Raw genomic sequence first — 15130 nt, forward strand, 5'->3', positions numbered from 1 at the left:
CGCGAACAATGCTCTGTCACTTTAATTCAGTGCATGCAGCACAGCAAAAATAGACTGTGTACGTAAACGATCGTCGCACTGCTGCAGACGCACTGTTCCTGCAACGCACTGTCGGACCGCAAACGCGTGCAGTGTGAACACTGGAATCCGTTAACATGGGTGCTTAAAAAATTACGCACCGCAGACGGAGTATGTGTGAAACGGCCGTTAGAGTCACGGTTTTCGGTACAGTTTGGTTTGTGCTTATGGAAAAACTATACTTTCTACTAAAAAATAAAAAAATAAGAATATTCTGTCCAACTACAAGCAACAGCACATATAAATACAATAGAGGGTAACACTTTAGAATAAGGTTCCATTAGTTAATGTTAGTTAACTACTTTCGTTAACATGAACTAAGCAAGAACAATCCTTCTACAGCATTTATAAGTCTTAGTTCATGTTAATTTCAACATTTACTAATGCATTATTTAAATCAAAAGTTGTGCTTGTTAACATTAGTTAATGCACTGTGAATTACCATGTACTAACAATGAATAACTGTATTTTCATTAACTAACATTAACGAAGATGAATAAATACAGTAATAAATTTATTATTCATTGTTTGTTCATGTTAATTAATACATTAACTAACATTAACTAATGGAACCTTATTCTAAAGTGTTACCCAATAGGGTAATGATACAAACAATAAACTGTGATTTTCAGTTTTTTTTTTTTTTTTTGGGCAGGTCGAGCATAAGTTTTTAGGTAAAGAAATGTAATAAAGTAATCAAATGTAAAACAGCATTGCATATTGGACTATATAAATGAAAGATAATTCTTTATTAAAGTTATAAAAGCTTTTTAATTAAGAGCAGTGAGTGATTTCTTTGTTGTTGCTGTTTCTATTAATATAAAGACTAACAATAGAAAACATATATTAACCATATTACAGATGCTTTGGATTTAAGTTGAACCACGGTCCCAGCGTGTGGTGAACCAAACGGTACGCGTTTTTTTCAGCGAACCGTGCCACCCCTACTAGTTATATTTATATAGTCAATACTTAAGAAAAAATAAAATAAAAAAAGATGTTATTTTATGTAATGTAATATTTACTTTACTTCCATGTAATAAATGTAAAATCACTGTAAATTTAATTTGATTTGGACACCAAAATGGTGATGTCTCGTCTTTTGACCCAGATAGATTGCTGTTTCTAAATGAAACAACAGTCTCAGCCTTTTTTTAACGAGTATGCAAATATGTGAATAAACAGAACAACCGAATGCATAAACATTAAAAGAGTGTTTCTTTGAAATAATAAACAAAACTAAATCGGTAATCTGCACAACTTTCTTAACAACCCACACTTCTGTTTTAGATCTCATTTTTACCCTTTCATTAATTTCTAATTATCAGTGATAGCAAAATAACACATTAGCATTGCTGTTCAGAGCTTAGATGCTACAGTATATTTGCTCATTAAAATCCCATTTTCATATGTCCTAAATATAGCAAAGTGCCATCTAAAAAGTACAGCAGAAAATTGGAAATCATGAAACTTCCGCCGTAACTAATTATATTGTGTTATAAATTGCATAACAGCCCTCTCCATCACGTCCCATCCTACTAAAAACCAGATGCCATGCTGTATAAGTAGAAACTGGTCAAGTTAGCTAAGCTCTGGTCTGACAGGTTTCACAGGCTATGTCCTCCCTTCTCCATACTCTCAGGCTTCCGTTTATATGTTCTATGAGCGCACACTCTGATTCATCTGCTATTTGGATGACAATTCCAGTTCCTGTTTCTCATTTGACCAGTTAGTGCTGTCCACCCCTTTTTGCTATCAACTTGCTGTCTTCATATTTCGTCCATGGTAGGCCTAAGCCTGCTATCAGACGATCAAGAGCTCGTCAGGGGGCCCACCAGAGGCATAAGCTGTCTCCTGTCATAGCAGAGACACCTTTCCTCTCACAGTCTTACAGATCCGTCTGTGCAAAGATGCACTGAACATTTCCTGCTACTGTTCAACACCTTTCCACCATCTGCAAAATTCACAGAATCAATGGATCTGGTGAGATGAGCGCCTCAGCTTTTCACACATTTTAATGTGACTTCTTAGAACGTCTATGAAGTGGGCTGAGTGTAAAAGTTTGGGGTTGAATCGCTCAAAAAAAAAAAAAAAACTAATCAAATTAACATTCGCCCTGTAATCGCATTCCTCCACACTTGATTAAGTTTATAGACGATCTGTCACTCCCTGGCTCCCCTTTTGCATATTTCATAATTACTATCAGCCACACAGTTTTTAATTTATTTCTTTAAGAAAACACAGCAGGTTAAACAGGGCTTGGTAAAGAATTGATTCCTTCGTTTTTACCAAAAAAGGATGTACGATGCTGCTCCCAGGAACTCTACACGGTCCTCACATTGTTTACAGTGTTGTGTAGTTGGATGAGACCTCGGAAGAGACACTTTTTCCCATTAGAAAAAGTTATTTTACAATAATTGTTCTCTGCTCAAGGTAATCTGTACATTTCTTGGCCCTGCTTCCTTTCTGTGGTGTTCACTGAGAAGAAATTGTGTCCCCTTCACCTATCTAAACTGCCTGAGTTTTGAAGCTCCTTCACAGGGACAGTGTGTACTCGAGCGATTCACCGAAAGAAGATTAGCTGAGCTTCACAATGAATTCAAATTTAAATTTGACAGACATGTTCAAACAAAGACAGAAGCAGCTGTTTACCTGTGATTGTGATTCAGAGCCATCTGTAATGACACAAAAACTCAGGCTGTTATCCAAACTGACTCTCAGCTCATTCAAACAGTCACATTTCTATTTCTTATTTATCTAAGGTGAAAACAGGTTGTAAGATTAAATCCATATTATGAAACTGGATTTTTAGTAATTGCCATCCAAAATATTATCAATCAGTAATTATTTCCAATTATGCTTTCATATTTTATAAACCCCAAGAGAAATTTGGACTTTCTATCTCAACACCTGTATAGCTGACACTTGACAACAAGAACAACTACCACCTTTGTGTGGGGAAAAAAAAGAGCAAAGACCGTACCTGTGCCATGTACTTACGCTGACACTATTTTGTCTTTGATGGTGAGCAAATAGCGAAGTAGGGAGTTTATTTTTTGTTAACTAGAAGTCAAAACCAATTAATGCCCATTTTGTCTTTACACAGGTGCAGCTTATACATTACAACCATGAACTGTACACAAACTACACAGAAGCTGCTAAGAGTCCAAATGGCTTGGTGATAGTGTCTATATTCATGAAGGTGAGTAATGATCATACATTCAAACACTGAAAGCGAAAGCACAGAAACTAAGTATTTTAAACAATATTTGAATAGTGTAATTATCTAGCTATCCACTGAAAACACAGTATAACTGTGAATAACAACAATAAATAACTTAAGAAATTAAAAACAAATACAAACAAAACTAGTACTTAACTTAATATGTAAATTTGTGTGTGTTTGTGTGTGTTTGCGTGTGTGTGTGTGCGTGCATGCGTGTGTGTGTGTGTTATATATGCACACAAATGCACTTTTAAGAGTTCTTTGATGGATGGTGTTCAAGAGTAAAGCATTTATTTCTCAATATGAATTTGTACATTCATTCTCTGGATGGGAGGGATGGATGAATAGAGAAGGATCCTGAAACAATTAGTCATGCAATTAGATGACAACAGGCAAACTAAGTTTGCATCTTTAAGTCATTCTGGAAGGACAAGGTTATAAAATAACTTCCCCCTGCTTTATTAAAGGACTTTGAGTAGACATGGCTGCAGAGATTCCCTCAGGACAAGAGTTGAAGTTAAGATAATTAACCCATCCAGTGTCATTCGCAGGCTTAGTCCTCTTTGCCCTTGTGACATGAGTCACCTCTTTTGTCTGTCCATATGGAAGATGCCTAATTCATGCTCAGTAATATACAGTGTGGGCATCAAAACCCAATTTGGACATTTTCCATATACCACAGTTAGAAGTCTGTGCTCAAACCATACATTAACAATATTTTGGTGAATGTTCATTTATATATATTTTACATACAACTAAGCAAAAAAAAAATGTCTTGTCAAATATGTTTTGTGGATTTGACAAATATAGCATTCGAAAATGATTTGAGAATACATTCAAACTATCAGCTCTATCTATCGAAGAAAGGCTGACAAGTTGATATAATAGTATTGACATACCATATTTTAGTTTGTTTTGCTGGTAGGGCTGCACGATAAATCACATGTGATATGTAATGCCATCTTATCAGTAAAGCCGGTTATGTAATCAGCGGTAAATCTCTACACATGCGTGATTTCACATGGAGCATTTGTTCAGAGCCATTGTTCACTGACAGAACATGTGCAACAACGGCTGTCTAATTAATGCTGCTCTATTTACCGCTGATTACAGAACCAACTTTACTGACAAGATGCACATTAAATATATAAAAATAAACTTGCGATTTATTGTGCAGCCCTATTTTCTGGTGTTACTAGCTACTATGTGGACATACTGCAAATGTGGGAAATACTCAAACATACAGCAGTATGAAGTATAGAAGTATATTTTTCATTCAGTTTTTCATTTCATTTTCAGGCATAAAACTTTCTGTTGTGAGAGAGAGTTTAAAACACTGCAGTGTAGTGATATCTGGTTCGCGAACGAATCACTCAATGTAACCGGATCTTCTTGAACCAGTTCACCAAATCGTTTGAAACGGTTAGCGTCTCCAATACGCATTAATCCACTAATGACTTAAGCTGTTAACTTTTTTTAATGTGGCTGACACTCCCTCTGAGTTCAAACAAACCAATATCCTGGAGTATATTTAAAGAATTTGCCGCTGATGATTCAAAAAAAGCAAAACTGCAAAATTGCATTTGTCATCCGTCACCATGAAAGCAATTGGACTTTTGAAGATGGAATAATGAGTGGATTAAGCATTTCAATTGGCAAGAGAGAAATAACATGGATGGAACATTCTTGGCGAGGAGGATTGTGTGCATCACAGTCAGGTACAAGGGAGAAGGCTTCTTACATTAGGTAAGACATAAAGTTAGTTAAACTTGTTTATCGACTTGATAATAGCAATTTGCTGTGGAATATGTGCCGATCGGGTCCAGGCGGGTCTGTGTCTTCCCGGCCGGGTTTGGGTCCAGCTTTCAAATAATTGACGGTCCGCATTGGTTCCGGATAGTACATTTTTTACATTTCTCGGTTCTGCACGGGCCCGGGTCCAACTTTCAAAATAATGGACGTGTTCGGTTTGGTTCAGTGTAGCACATTTACGGGCCTCATCAGGTTCAGGTTTTTGGACCTGTGCAGACCATTAGTAAGGCCGCTGTGTGCAGAGCAGTAAGGAAAGTGTGTCTTGCTCTCACGGTCTTTCTTATAATGTTTGTGTTTTCTGAGCACAAACCATCATCTAAAATTAAGCTGATTACTCAATGGAATGGAAGGATGCTAGATGAAAAGGTAGTTTGAGATAAATGCCGTAATCACTATCAATGTTACATTTATTTGCTCACTCTTTATATCTTACAAATACAAAAGCAACAGTTATTCTTTTTCCCCTTCATCTGTTCCGCATTACTTTTGCAAGCCTTCTTGCAGTAAGATGAGTCAAGTCAAATGTTAATTTCATTACTGTAATTAAAGAAATGCAACAGTTTGGATAAGAGAACATTTAATTATCTGAAAAGAGCATTAAACTATGTGGAAAAAGCTGCTGCAAACTGAAATTGAGACTGAATGATATTTAATATGCCAAATGCCTGTAAAGTCATGTAGCCTGCACTCATGAACCTTTTATGCTTTAAGCTTTACCTTGATTGAATTCTTTTTTATATATACTTAAAAAATGTTAAATTAATATTATTTCAATAATTTATTGTTCTGACACTTTTTAACTTTGATATTATAACAGTGATTAAGAATTAAAGTTACGACTCAGAAGTATGCAGACATCTTTTTGTCAGGTGCTGTTGCCATGGTGAATAATAATTTTGGAGCTCCATTGATCATGGCTTTTCATAGTCTTAGTGCACACACTAAATTCAGAAAACCATCTCAGGGTAGGTCAGCTCAGAGTTCAAGTTTTAACAGAGTTGGTTGAACCTCCTTACTTGAAACAGGCCATGTTTTGTCACAAAAACACACACATGAAGTTGAACGGTAATATCACAAAAAAAAAAAAAAAAAAATTATCTGGTGATCTGAGATAGATTATTTTTAGTTTAGATATTTTACCTGCATGTTACAAGTCGCAATGAATAAACAGCTGGATAAAAACTGTGTCTGTCTTAATTTCAGGCTACAATGCAACAAAATGTGATTATTTATGTTTTTTTTTTTTTTTTTTTAAGGGGTTTGATTCTTTTTATATACCCACTATATGAAGCTACGGTAGCAGAACCATTCTTGATTTTCTTCATTATTAAATAAATGTCATTTATTATTGATGTTGTTGTTGTTAACTATTTAACTATGGTATTTTGGCAGAAATTATGATTACTATGGTATTTTTGTAGGGATATTTTTGACAACATTTGAAAAAAAACTAAATCATTTTCTGTATGATTATAGAGTCATTTCTCTCAAGAGCCTATTTTTTTGGCTCTATATTATTCTATTTTCAGGTTAATTTCTCACTGACTCATTTTATAATACAAGAGCTGTGTTTGGTGCTATTCAGTTACACTATGCTGCGGTCACTGCCCTCCCCTGCAGGGATCTGACTGAGAACATTGCGACTTCTCCTATTTTCCTGCACTTTTCTTCTCTGTGACATGAGTCACCCAAAGGCATTTTCTGAGGAACCCCATGCTGTGTTCCCTGTTATGGCATCAGACCTCCAGGAGGGACTCCCATCTGAGTTTAAATAGTATGAATACAAAAAAAAAAAAAAAAAAATCAACACCATCAATGGAGGGACAGGCACAAAATGGAGGCGGCTGAAGAGAAGCCAGCCATTTTGTTTGTGATACTTGTATAAATAAAGTTACTAGCAAAGGCAGTCTTCTTAATACATTGATAGCGAGGGAGAGTAAATGCTATTCTTTTTTCACACACCGTGTAGTCAACCCTAATTATTTCTTGGAAGAGATAATGGCTAGCTGTAGCCTCAGGTTATATCAAAGAAAGTCTCGAAATGATGCGAATAAAACTTTTAAGCCTCAGACCTCACTGTTCACTCAATGAGGAGGTCAAAAGTGAAGTGATTTGTAGTGTAGTCATAAGGCTTTTTTTTTTTTTTTTATCGTTCGGACTGAAAGTGTCTCAAATTAGCAAGTAAAGTGGAGTCAAAGAAAAGCACAGTAACTGTGTCTTGTTGGCTCCATTCATGCTCTTTTACTTGCTAAAAGCAGCCACAATTTCTGAAGAACTTTTCATGGCAAACATGTCAGTGTGTCATAAGTGATTCTATCAGGTGTCATTTAATTACAGAACACGGTTCAGGTTCATCCTGATGCATTTGAGTGCATTAAAAACCGTTTCAGCACCTTAATGGATCAAGTAAATTGCAAAAGATGTGACGCTAGCACCTCTTTTACTATATTACTGCAATTACTGGGAGATTCACTTCCCGAGATGTTGGTTAGGTTCTTTTCTCTTTTTTGTCAGATATATTTGTCTGTCTTTTAGAAATAAAGTTGTCACTAATAATCTGCTTCTTTTTATTTTCCCCTCAACCCTCTTTCTCCCTCACTACTCCTCTTTTCTCTTTTTCCCCCTCCTGTCTTATCACTCTGTCCTTCTCATCCATTTTCACTGTTCTGCCTTTCCTCCCATCACATCTGTTCCATTTCAGATATCCGAGACTTCAAATTCATTTCTGAATCGGATGTTGAACAGAGACACCATCACAAGAATAACATATAAGAGTAAGTGGAAAAAATATGGTATTGTTGACCATTTGACACAAAATCCTATTCTGTTTTCAAATGCTATCGATAGTACTGACATTTTGCAAGTGTTTAAATTATATCAGTTTGTTCAGACAGTATAGTCAATATCAGGTGTATCTTCATCATGATATAAGCATCACCGTGAGATTTGAGGGTAGCTGTCGGTAAGGAAAACTGGAGATTTTGCTCTGCTTATGTTTATCATGACATCTCAAGGTGATGCTGACTCATGAGGCGCATGAGAAAATAAATGATGGAGGGATGTTATGCATTGATATTGTGCAGACACAATATTGTGCAGTAAGAGGTTACATATGTCAAATCGTTACTTGAAATCAGATCTGATTATATTCAGATTTTCAACCACACAGAATATCATTCAAAGGTTTGGAGTCTGTAAGCCTGCATTTATTTGAAAAAAAAAAGCAAAAAAAAAAAACAAAAAAAAAAAAAACAGTGACTATACATTTTAAAATATTAAAATACATTCTTTTTTTTGGCAAAATCAAATTCAGACACACACGCCCACAAAAAAAAACCCTTTTGCTGCCTTTATGAACATGAGAAATAAGAATAAAAGCATAATTTCCAGAGTCCTTTAAAGCAATATTAAATGTGTTCTGAGTCAAAATTTTAGTGATTAAAAAAACAAGTAAATAAAATAATGTATCAAAAAAAAAAGTATTCTCAATGGCTGGGGGCGTGTCTGCTGTCAGCACTGAAACCACGCCCACTCACAGAGAACCTGCCAGACTTTACATTACTTCTAACTTAAGCTTTTTACTTCTGAAGATTGTATTAAGGCTTCAAAATACATCAAAAATCATTTGGGAAGATAAACAAAAAATGTAAGAATAATGAAGCTTGTTGGTCACAGAGCTTATTTTCTGCATTTATTCAAAACGACGTGACATTCAGCCAAGTATGGTGACCCATACTCAGAATTTGTGCTCTGCATTTAACCCATCCAAAGTGAACACACACACCGTGAACACACACCCAGTGTGGGCAGCCATGCAGTGGAAAGATCCAACTGGTCCAAACAATATGTGTTATCAGTTTTATGCTCTTCAGCTGCAGCACATTGTGAAATAATGTCCAGAGGAACCCTTCTGAAAGGCTGTTTTGTAATGGACTGTGTTGTGTTACACACTAATTCTGCAATGCATGCCAACCCTTCATGCTATTTATTAATTAACAGCAGCAGTTTGAAGGCACAAGACTTGTCTAAGTAAAGTCAAAGGTGTCAAGAAGCAAATGTATTCAGCCTTGAGAACTCAGACCACTATCTAGTTTGGGAATATTTCATGGCCGAAGCTGACATGCAGTGTAGTGGAAATGTTCCGTCGCATTATCCTTTAACTCACCAGAGGGACTTTTGAATAAAGGCCTTCATAATTGAATTAATAGGGGTGGAGAAAGAGCGGATGAATAGATAAAATGTTCTGATCCCAGGTGACTGGTGCATGTCAGAAAGTTACCCCCACCACACACATACACACACAACCTGCCCCTCCGGCCTCCGGCTCGATCTGTTCTCGCTTGAGTCTTTGGAAATGCACTACTACCAGCCCTAGCTGTAGCAGCAGTGGAATTAGTGCATGTATTTTTCAAACGTATCCCCCTCCTCCACAGCCAAAAGGAATTATTTATGCCACAAAGGCTATCAAAGTTCTGCGCGATGCTGCCAGTGGAATGGCAAGCATGTGGGGAAATAGAGATAGAGTGGTAATCAATGGGATAGAGGGAGAATAACGAACTATTTCCCCTGGCTGGCGTGAGTCGGAACCTATTACTTGTCTGTTGTCAGTGGAAGGTGGGTTCAATATTGCTGTTCCTCATAAATTCGGAGCAGCATTATCTCATGTCGGCCTGCTATTGTGAAGTCAAAATAACATGTGCTGTCACCCCTTGTCCAACAAATCAAAGGCAATGCATAAATACTGAAAAGAACTAGCAAGATAAAGAATTGTTGCTTTTTATTTTGCTTTTGTTGTTTGGACATCCTTTCAAGACATTCCATTGTTACTTATATATTGAGTTTTGACTTTGGATGAAGACTTGGCCAGAAAGTTCACTATTTTGATTTCTAAAATGACATTCAAGTTTGTGAATTGGCTCTCTAGATTGGTTTTAATTGATAAGCAACAACATTTGTATCTTTTTTCCTTTATTTTGTGTAGATGATGCATACCTGCTCTCTGGGCTAAACATTGAGGAGGTTTATCCAGAGACGGCAAGTTTTATCACCTATGAAGGGTCTATGACCATCCCACCGTGCTACGAGACCGCGACGTGGATTCTGATGAACAAGCCAATTTACGTCACAAAGATGCAGGTAAAACAAAGTTCATTGTTTAAAATCGATGAGTTTTATGTGCTATGTTTTCAGGAAGTTTTTGTTAAATTCATTTACAAAATGATTTCATGTAAACTACTTGACTGAGCTTAAAATTTTACGCTGCCATCATTGCAACAGTTCCCTATTTAGATTATGTAATTTTTTTGGTAGTAGTATAAAGTAATGACGTTTAAAGAACTTAAAATTCTACGACTATCGATCTACTACTACAGAACAAAGGAAATAATGCCACAGAGACTTGAAGATGGCATGAAACGTGACAAGAGTACCTGATCATTTTAAGTGAATGAACAAACTCGACCAGACATCATTAGACAACAACAGAGAAAATAAAGCTGGCAAACAGTCACACAATGCAACCATATTAATTATTCACGGCAAGTGCATGCTGGGAAGGGAGGAACTGAGACCAGACAATAAAATAATAGAAAAGCTGCATCAAGATGCATTAGTTGAGTTATTGCATGTTGTCAGAACGTCAGAACAGCAAGTAAACAAACAAATAGAATAATCTAGTAAGTCTTTCAGCGTTATTTACCCTATCCAAGAATCAATTTTTATGGATTCAGCTAACAGCATGCTTCTTAGAGGCAGAATGTGTCACTTTTGACCCTGCAGATACACTGTTTTGATGACATGTAATAAGATCTGTTCTTGAATGACAGTCTCACGTAGCTCCCCAGACGCTTTCTGATGCGGGACTGTTAGGATTGGATTGACTGTGCAATAATTGCCTGACCTGCCATCAGAGGGTCGATAAAAAACGTCTGCTCCATCTGGTGTCTTCCTTACAGATGCACTCCATGCGACTGCTAAGTCAGAACCAGCCCTCGCAGATATTCCTCAGCATGAGTGACAACGTGCGCCCGGTACAGCCTCTGAACAACCGCTGTATCCGCACCAACATCAACTTCAGCATGCAGGGCAAGGACTGCCCCAACAACAGGGCACAGAAGTTGCAGTACCGAGGTCAGTGCTTCTTCTTGTGATCTCTCAACCCCCTTTGAATTAGAGACTAAACCACCCCATGAAGTGTTTCAACAGCTTTCATCATTTATTTCTCCAAAACAACTCTGACCTCAAGACAGAATGTCATTGTTGGTCATAATGAACAGGTTCGCTGAAGTTACTGAGTAGAAGTTACAGTTTAGTTTCCGGGGAAATATTGCAAATGTGCATTTGTAATAATAAACTTTTACTTTATTCGCCTCACGTTACACATGTTTGACATTTTGAAGTGTTTGGCAATGTGTAAAGTCAATAGCTTAGAACACCTTCATAAAACATTTATGAGGCTCCATGACCGTTAGTAGGCTGGCTAGGTAGATTTCTAATATGTGATGTTGTACTGTTATACAACATGCAAAAGTACAAGCACATGCATACACACACACACAAACACACACACACAAGCAATTTGTAAATATTAGATGAGTGAAATGAATTATGCAGTAGTTCATGAGCAAATCTTTATTCTCAAAACAACCGTATAATTACCCGTTTCCTTAAATGTGTCATGTATACAAAGAAGCGATTTAATGTATAAAATAAACTCGCTGGTTATTCCATCATCCTGTTAAAAGTGTTTTGCATAATAACTGGTAATCTCCTCTTGACCATGCATCATTTATTGACTAAGCTTGTTTAAGAGGTTTAGGAGTCTCAGCAGCCCAGCAGCCATAGGCATCTTAAGATGTGTATGTGCTTCTACCAGAATGCATGAGATATTGTTGTAAATTGTTTCAGCATTAAAGCATCATGAACAAGGAAAATACGGCATATCGCACAATTTCATTATGGAGAATTTGCTTGTACCCTTGATACAGCAGTGAAGTGATGAATCAGAGTCGTGCCGCACTTGTTTGAGATGTTGGATTTACCACCCCAGTGGGTAAATGAGCGCCACCGAAAAGGTTCCTTCCTTTTATTACATTTGCGCTGTTAAAAGATGTAAATATCTTGGAGGAGAAGGAGCAGATAGAAGCATTTAATTAGTGTTGGTTAAGCAACTGGGGTCATGTATCTTAACCAAGGAGACACATTCTTTTGTAGCTAGCACAGCGAGTTGTCTGCAGGCTAATTGAATGTTAAATTCTAGCTTGAGGTAGTGATATTGAGTGCAAGAGAAAAATGTAATTCTGGGAAACTGCACAATGAACATGAACATAATGTTACAGAGTCTTTTGTAACAGCAGCTAGAGCTAGAAAAAGAAAAAAAGAGTCCAGTATTGATGATTTTCAAACACAGTATATTAGTGTATATAGTGCTAGTTTACAATTGCATCAGAGTAAACTGCTAAGAGAAAACTGCACAATCCAAATTGTCCAAATTATGAGACATGCTTTGTATTAAGCACTTCAAACTCATAAAAACTCATACTGAATTTAAACGCAACAGTCAGGTGCTGTTCGAGTTTTTCTTAGTCGCTTTGGTACATTTCTCAAATAATGCTTAACATCTGCAAACCATTAAGTTCAACAATTTGGGCAGAGAGCACCACACAATGGATCATTTTTATTTCACCTCTCAGAAGCATTAATGTCAATGGACACATCACCGCCATCAGAATGACAAGTCCCTAACAAGACACAAGATTGTCAAATGCTTAGCCATGTTGTCGGTAGCATCACAATGATTGACTGTATGTCAATTTCAGCAGAACAGATTTACACATTACTGTATGTGATACTGATTGCAATATTGCAAGAGACTTACTCTTTTATTGGTGGTCTGACAACAATTTATAGTAGGACATCATGGTGATATAAAGCAAAAGACACTTGTTATGCATGTGTGTTTGTGTAGACACACACAGACTGTATATATGTATACATTGCATGTTTGTGTGTTACAGTAGTCTCCATAAAGTATACTGCATTTACTGACTTTGATGGTGTGTCTACACACATTTGAAAGATTGAGGACACCGTTTTTCTCCCAACATTTGGCTGTACCTCTTGACCTCCGTATTCCATTGTAAGTTCATGATTGAAAACATTGTCCAAACATCCTTGGCCTCTTCTACCTCTTTCTCAGTTTTGCCTCGCTACCATTCCATCACACAACTTTATGCCTCTTCTTCTTAACTGTTGACCTTGTTGGTTTTCTTGTTGTTCTTTGTGTCCACTGTTATAAATGACCAGGTTCGTTGTGTTGTGCTCGATCTATATGTGTTTAATAACTGAATGTTTGTGAGATCTGTTTTAGAGAGCTGGTTGATTACTGGTTGATCTAACACTTTATATTTCCCATTGTTGAGAAAAGTTATTTTGACATAATATCGGGACATTTTATATAGTATGCGAACAATCTGTGATGTCAGTAAAAGTAGCGTGACGTATTATGATAAGCAACAGCATAATATTGTATTTTTTTCCCTTTACAGTGAACGAATGGCTGCTGAAATAGAGCCAGGATGTGGACCAGCCCAAGAACACTAACATGAAAAAGAATGAAGAAAAGGGCTCATGCATAAGTGCAGAATGAAGACTGACATATGTCCTGCCAGATAAAATCATGACGTTGTTAAGAAAAAAAGAAAAAAAAGAAAACAAACCCCAGCCAGAAGAGACTTTGCACTCTTGGCAAAGTAATCCAATTTCATACATCCAATCAAAACTAGTGACATACAGTTATAACTACACACGTTTTGATACCTTTTTTGGGAGAGAAAAAAAAATATCTATAACATTTATTCCATAGGCTCTTCACAAATGGAACTGAATGTTTTTAGCCTTTGTACATATGGACAACTTGCTACCAAACTGGGAAAAGGGACAGGAAATTGAACCACCCTACCAATGCAGAAACATCCTTGAATCATAACTGAATTCTCAATCTTTATTCTCGCTCACGCTGTGGAGAGGAGGGAGAGGCAGCCTTGCAGGTTTATCGTCAAGACAAAAACCATCATAAAGACTGATATGATGTGATGTTGTCTGTGTCGGGGGGGTGTCTTGGCCTTGTAAATATAATTATTCATGCTAAAAATGAATATGTAAAGATACAAATAAACATAAAAAAAAGAATAGAGGGAAAATAAATAAAAAAAAAGTTTAATATTTTATGCTTGGCGCACTTTCTGGAGCAGAGCTGATGCCTTTTTTTTTCTGTTTCATTGTTTACAATGGTCATACACTGTGTTTGATTAATGTTATCGGCCCAATAAATGTGTTTGGAACGTTCATTTTTGTAAATGTTTTTCAATGTCAATGGCTGCCCCTGTGAAATTAAATTTTTACACAAGCATTAAATAACCTCTTAAAAAAATAAGAAGAAGAAGAAGAAGAAGAAAATCATATGTTTGCAAGGGGGGTTTGGTCTGGACGTCTCAGCTGTTTAGAGGTGATTGGTTTTATTTTTTGACTTGAATCAGCTGGTTTAAAATGCATTATAATGCGAGATGATTTCTAATGTGTGTTTAATGAGGCTGAAGCTACTTCAAGAAACGCTGCAGTGTTGATTTGCTGTGGACTTCGTTGCCATCAGCGAGTGAAAGCCGCATTGATCCCCCCCACACCAACTTTTGGTTTAATTATATCTCAATCAATGAAGCATACCGCCTGTTTTAACCCTGGTGTGAGGAAAAACACGGCCTGTGATTCTAGAATTTTATCTTTGGTACTTCACAGATGGCTAATAAAAAGATAACGAGAGGCAGAAAGTTTCAACAGCAAGCACTCATGTTTATTATGGCCATTTTTCTATCAGGCCTGCAGTGGAAGAAACAGAATTAAACCTTTTGAAAGATAAATACTCCCTGTGTTTTACGTGTGACAAATAATCACCCCCGGACTCAAACACCCCCCATACAGTATATCTCAGTGAAGGAAGCACACTCACTTTTCCTGACT

General features: G+C 36.8%; 1 protein-coding gene across 2 annotated transcripts in view; it reads left to right on the forward strand.

Annotated features, from left to right (window-relative positions):
• Positions 1–14461, forward strand: part of ca10a (carbonic anhydrase Xa) — a 174229-nt gene extending 159768 nt beyond the window's left edge. For both annotated transcript variants that reach the window (XM_026222561.1, XM_026222560.1), the window contains 5 exons: positions 3185–3280; positions 7818–7890; positions 10098–10252; positions 11071–11245; positions 13663–14461. In XM_026222561.1, the coding sequence (XP_026078346.1) occupies positions 3185–3280; positions 7818–7890; positions 10098–10252; positions 11071–11245; positions 13663–13685 (522 nt within the window). In that variant the 3' untranslated portion in view covers positions 13686–14461. The remainder of the gene's footprint in view (positions 1–3184; positions 3281–7817; positions 7891–10097; positions 10253–11070; positions 11246–13662) is intronic.
• The last annotated feature ends 669 nt before the right edge of the window (positions 14462–15130 follow it).

The sequence above is a fragment of the Carassius auratus genome, chromosome 37 (genome assembly GCF_003368295.1).
Source record: "Carassius auratus strain Wakin chromosome 37, ASM336829v1, whole genome shotgun sequence".
In the NCBI taxonomy this organism is placed as follows: Eukaryota; Metazoa; Chordata; class Actinopteri; order Cypriniformes; family Cyprinidae; genus Carassius; species Carassius auratus.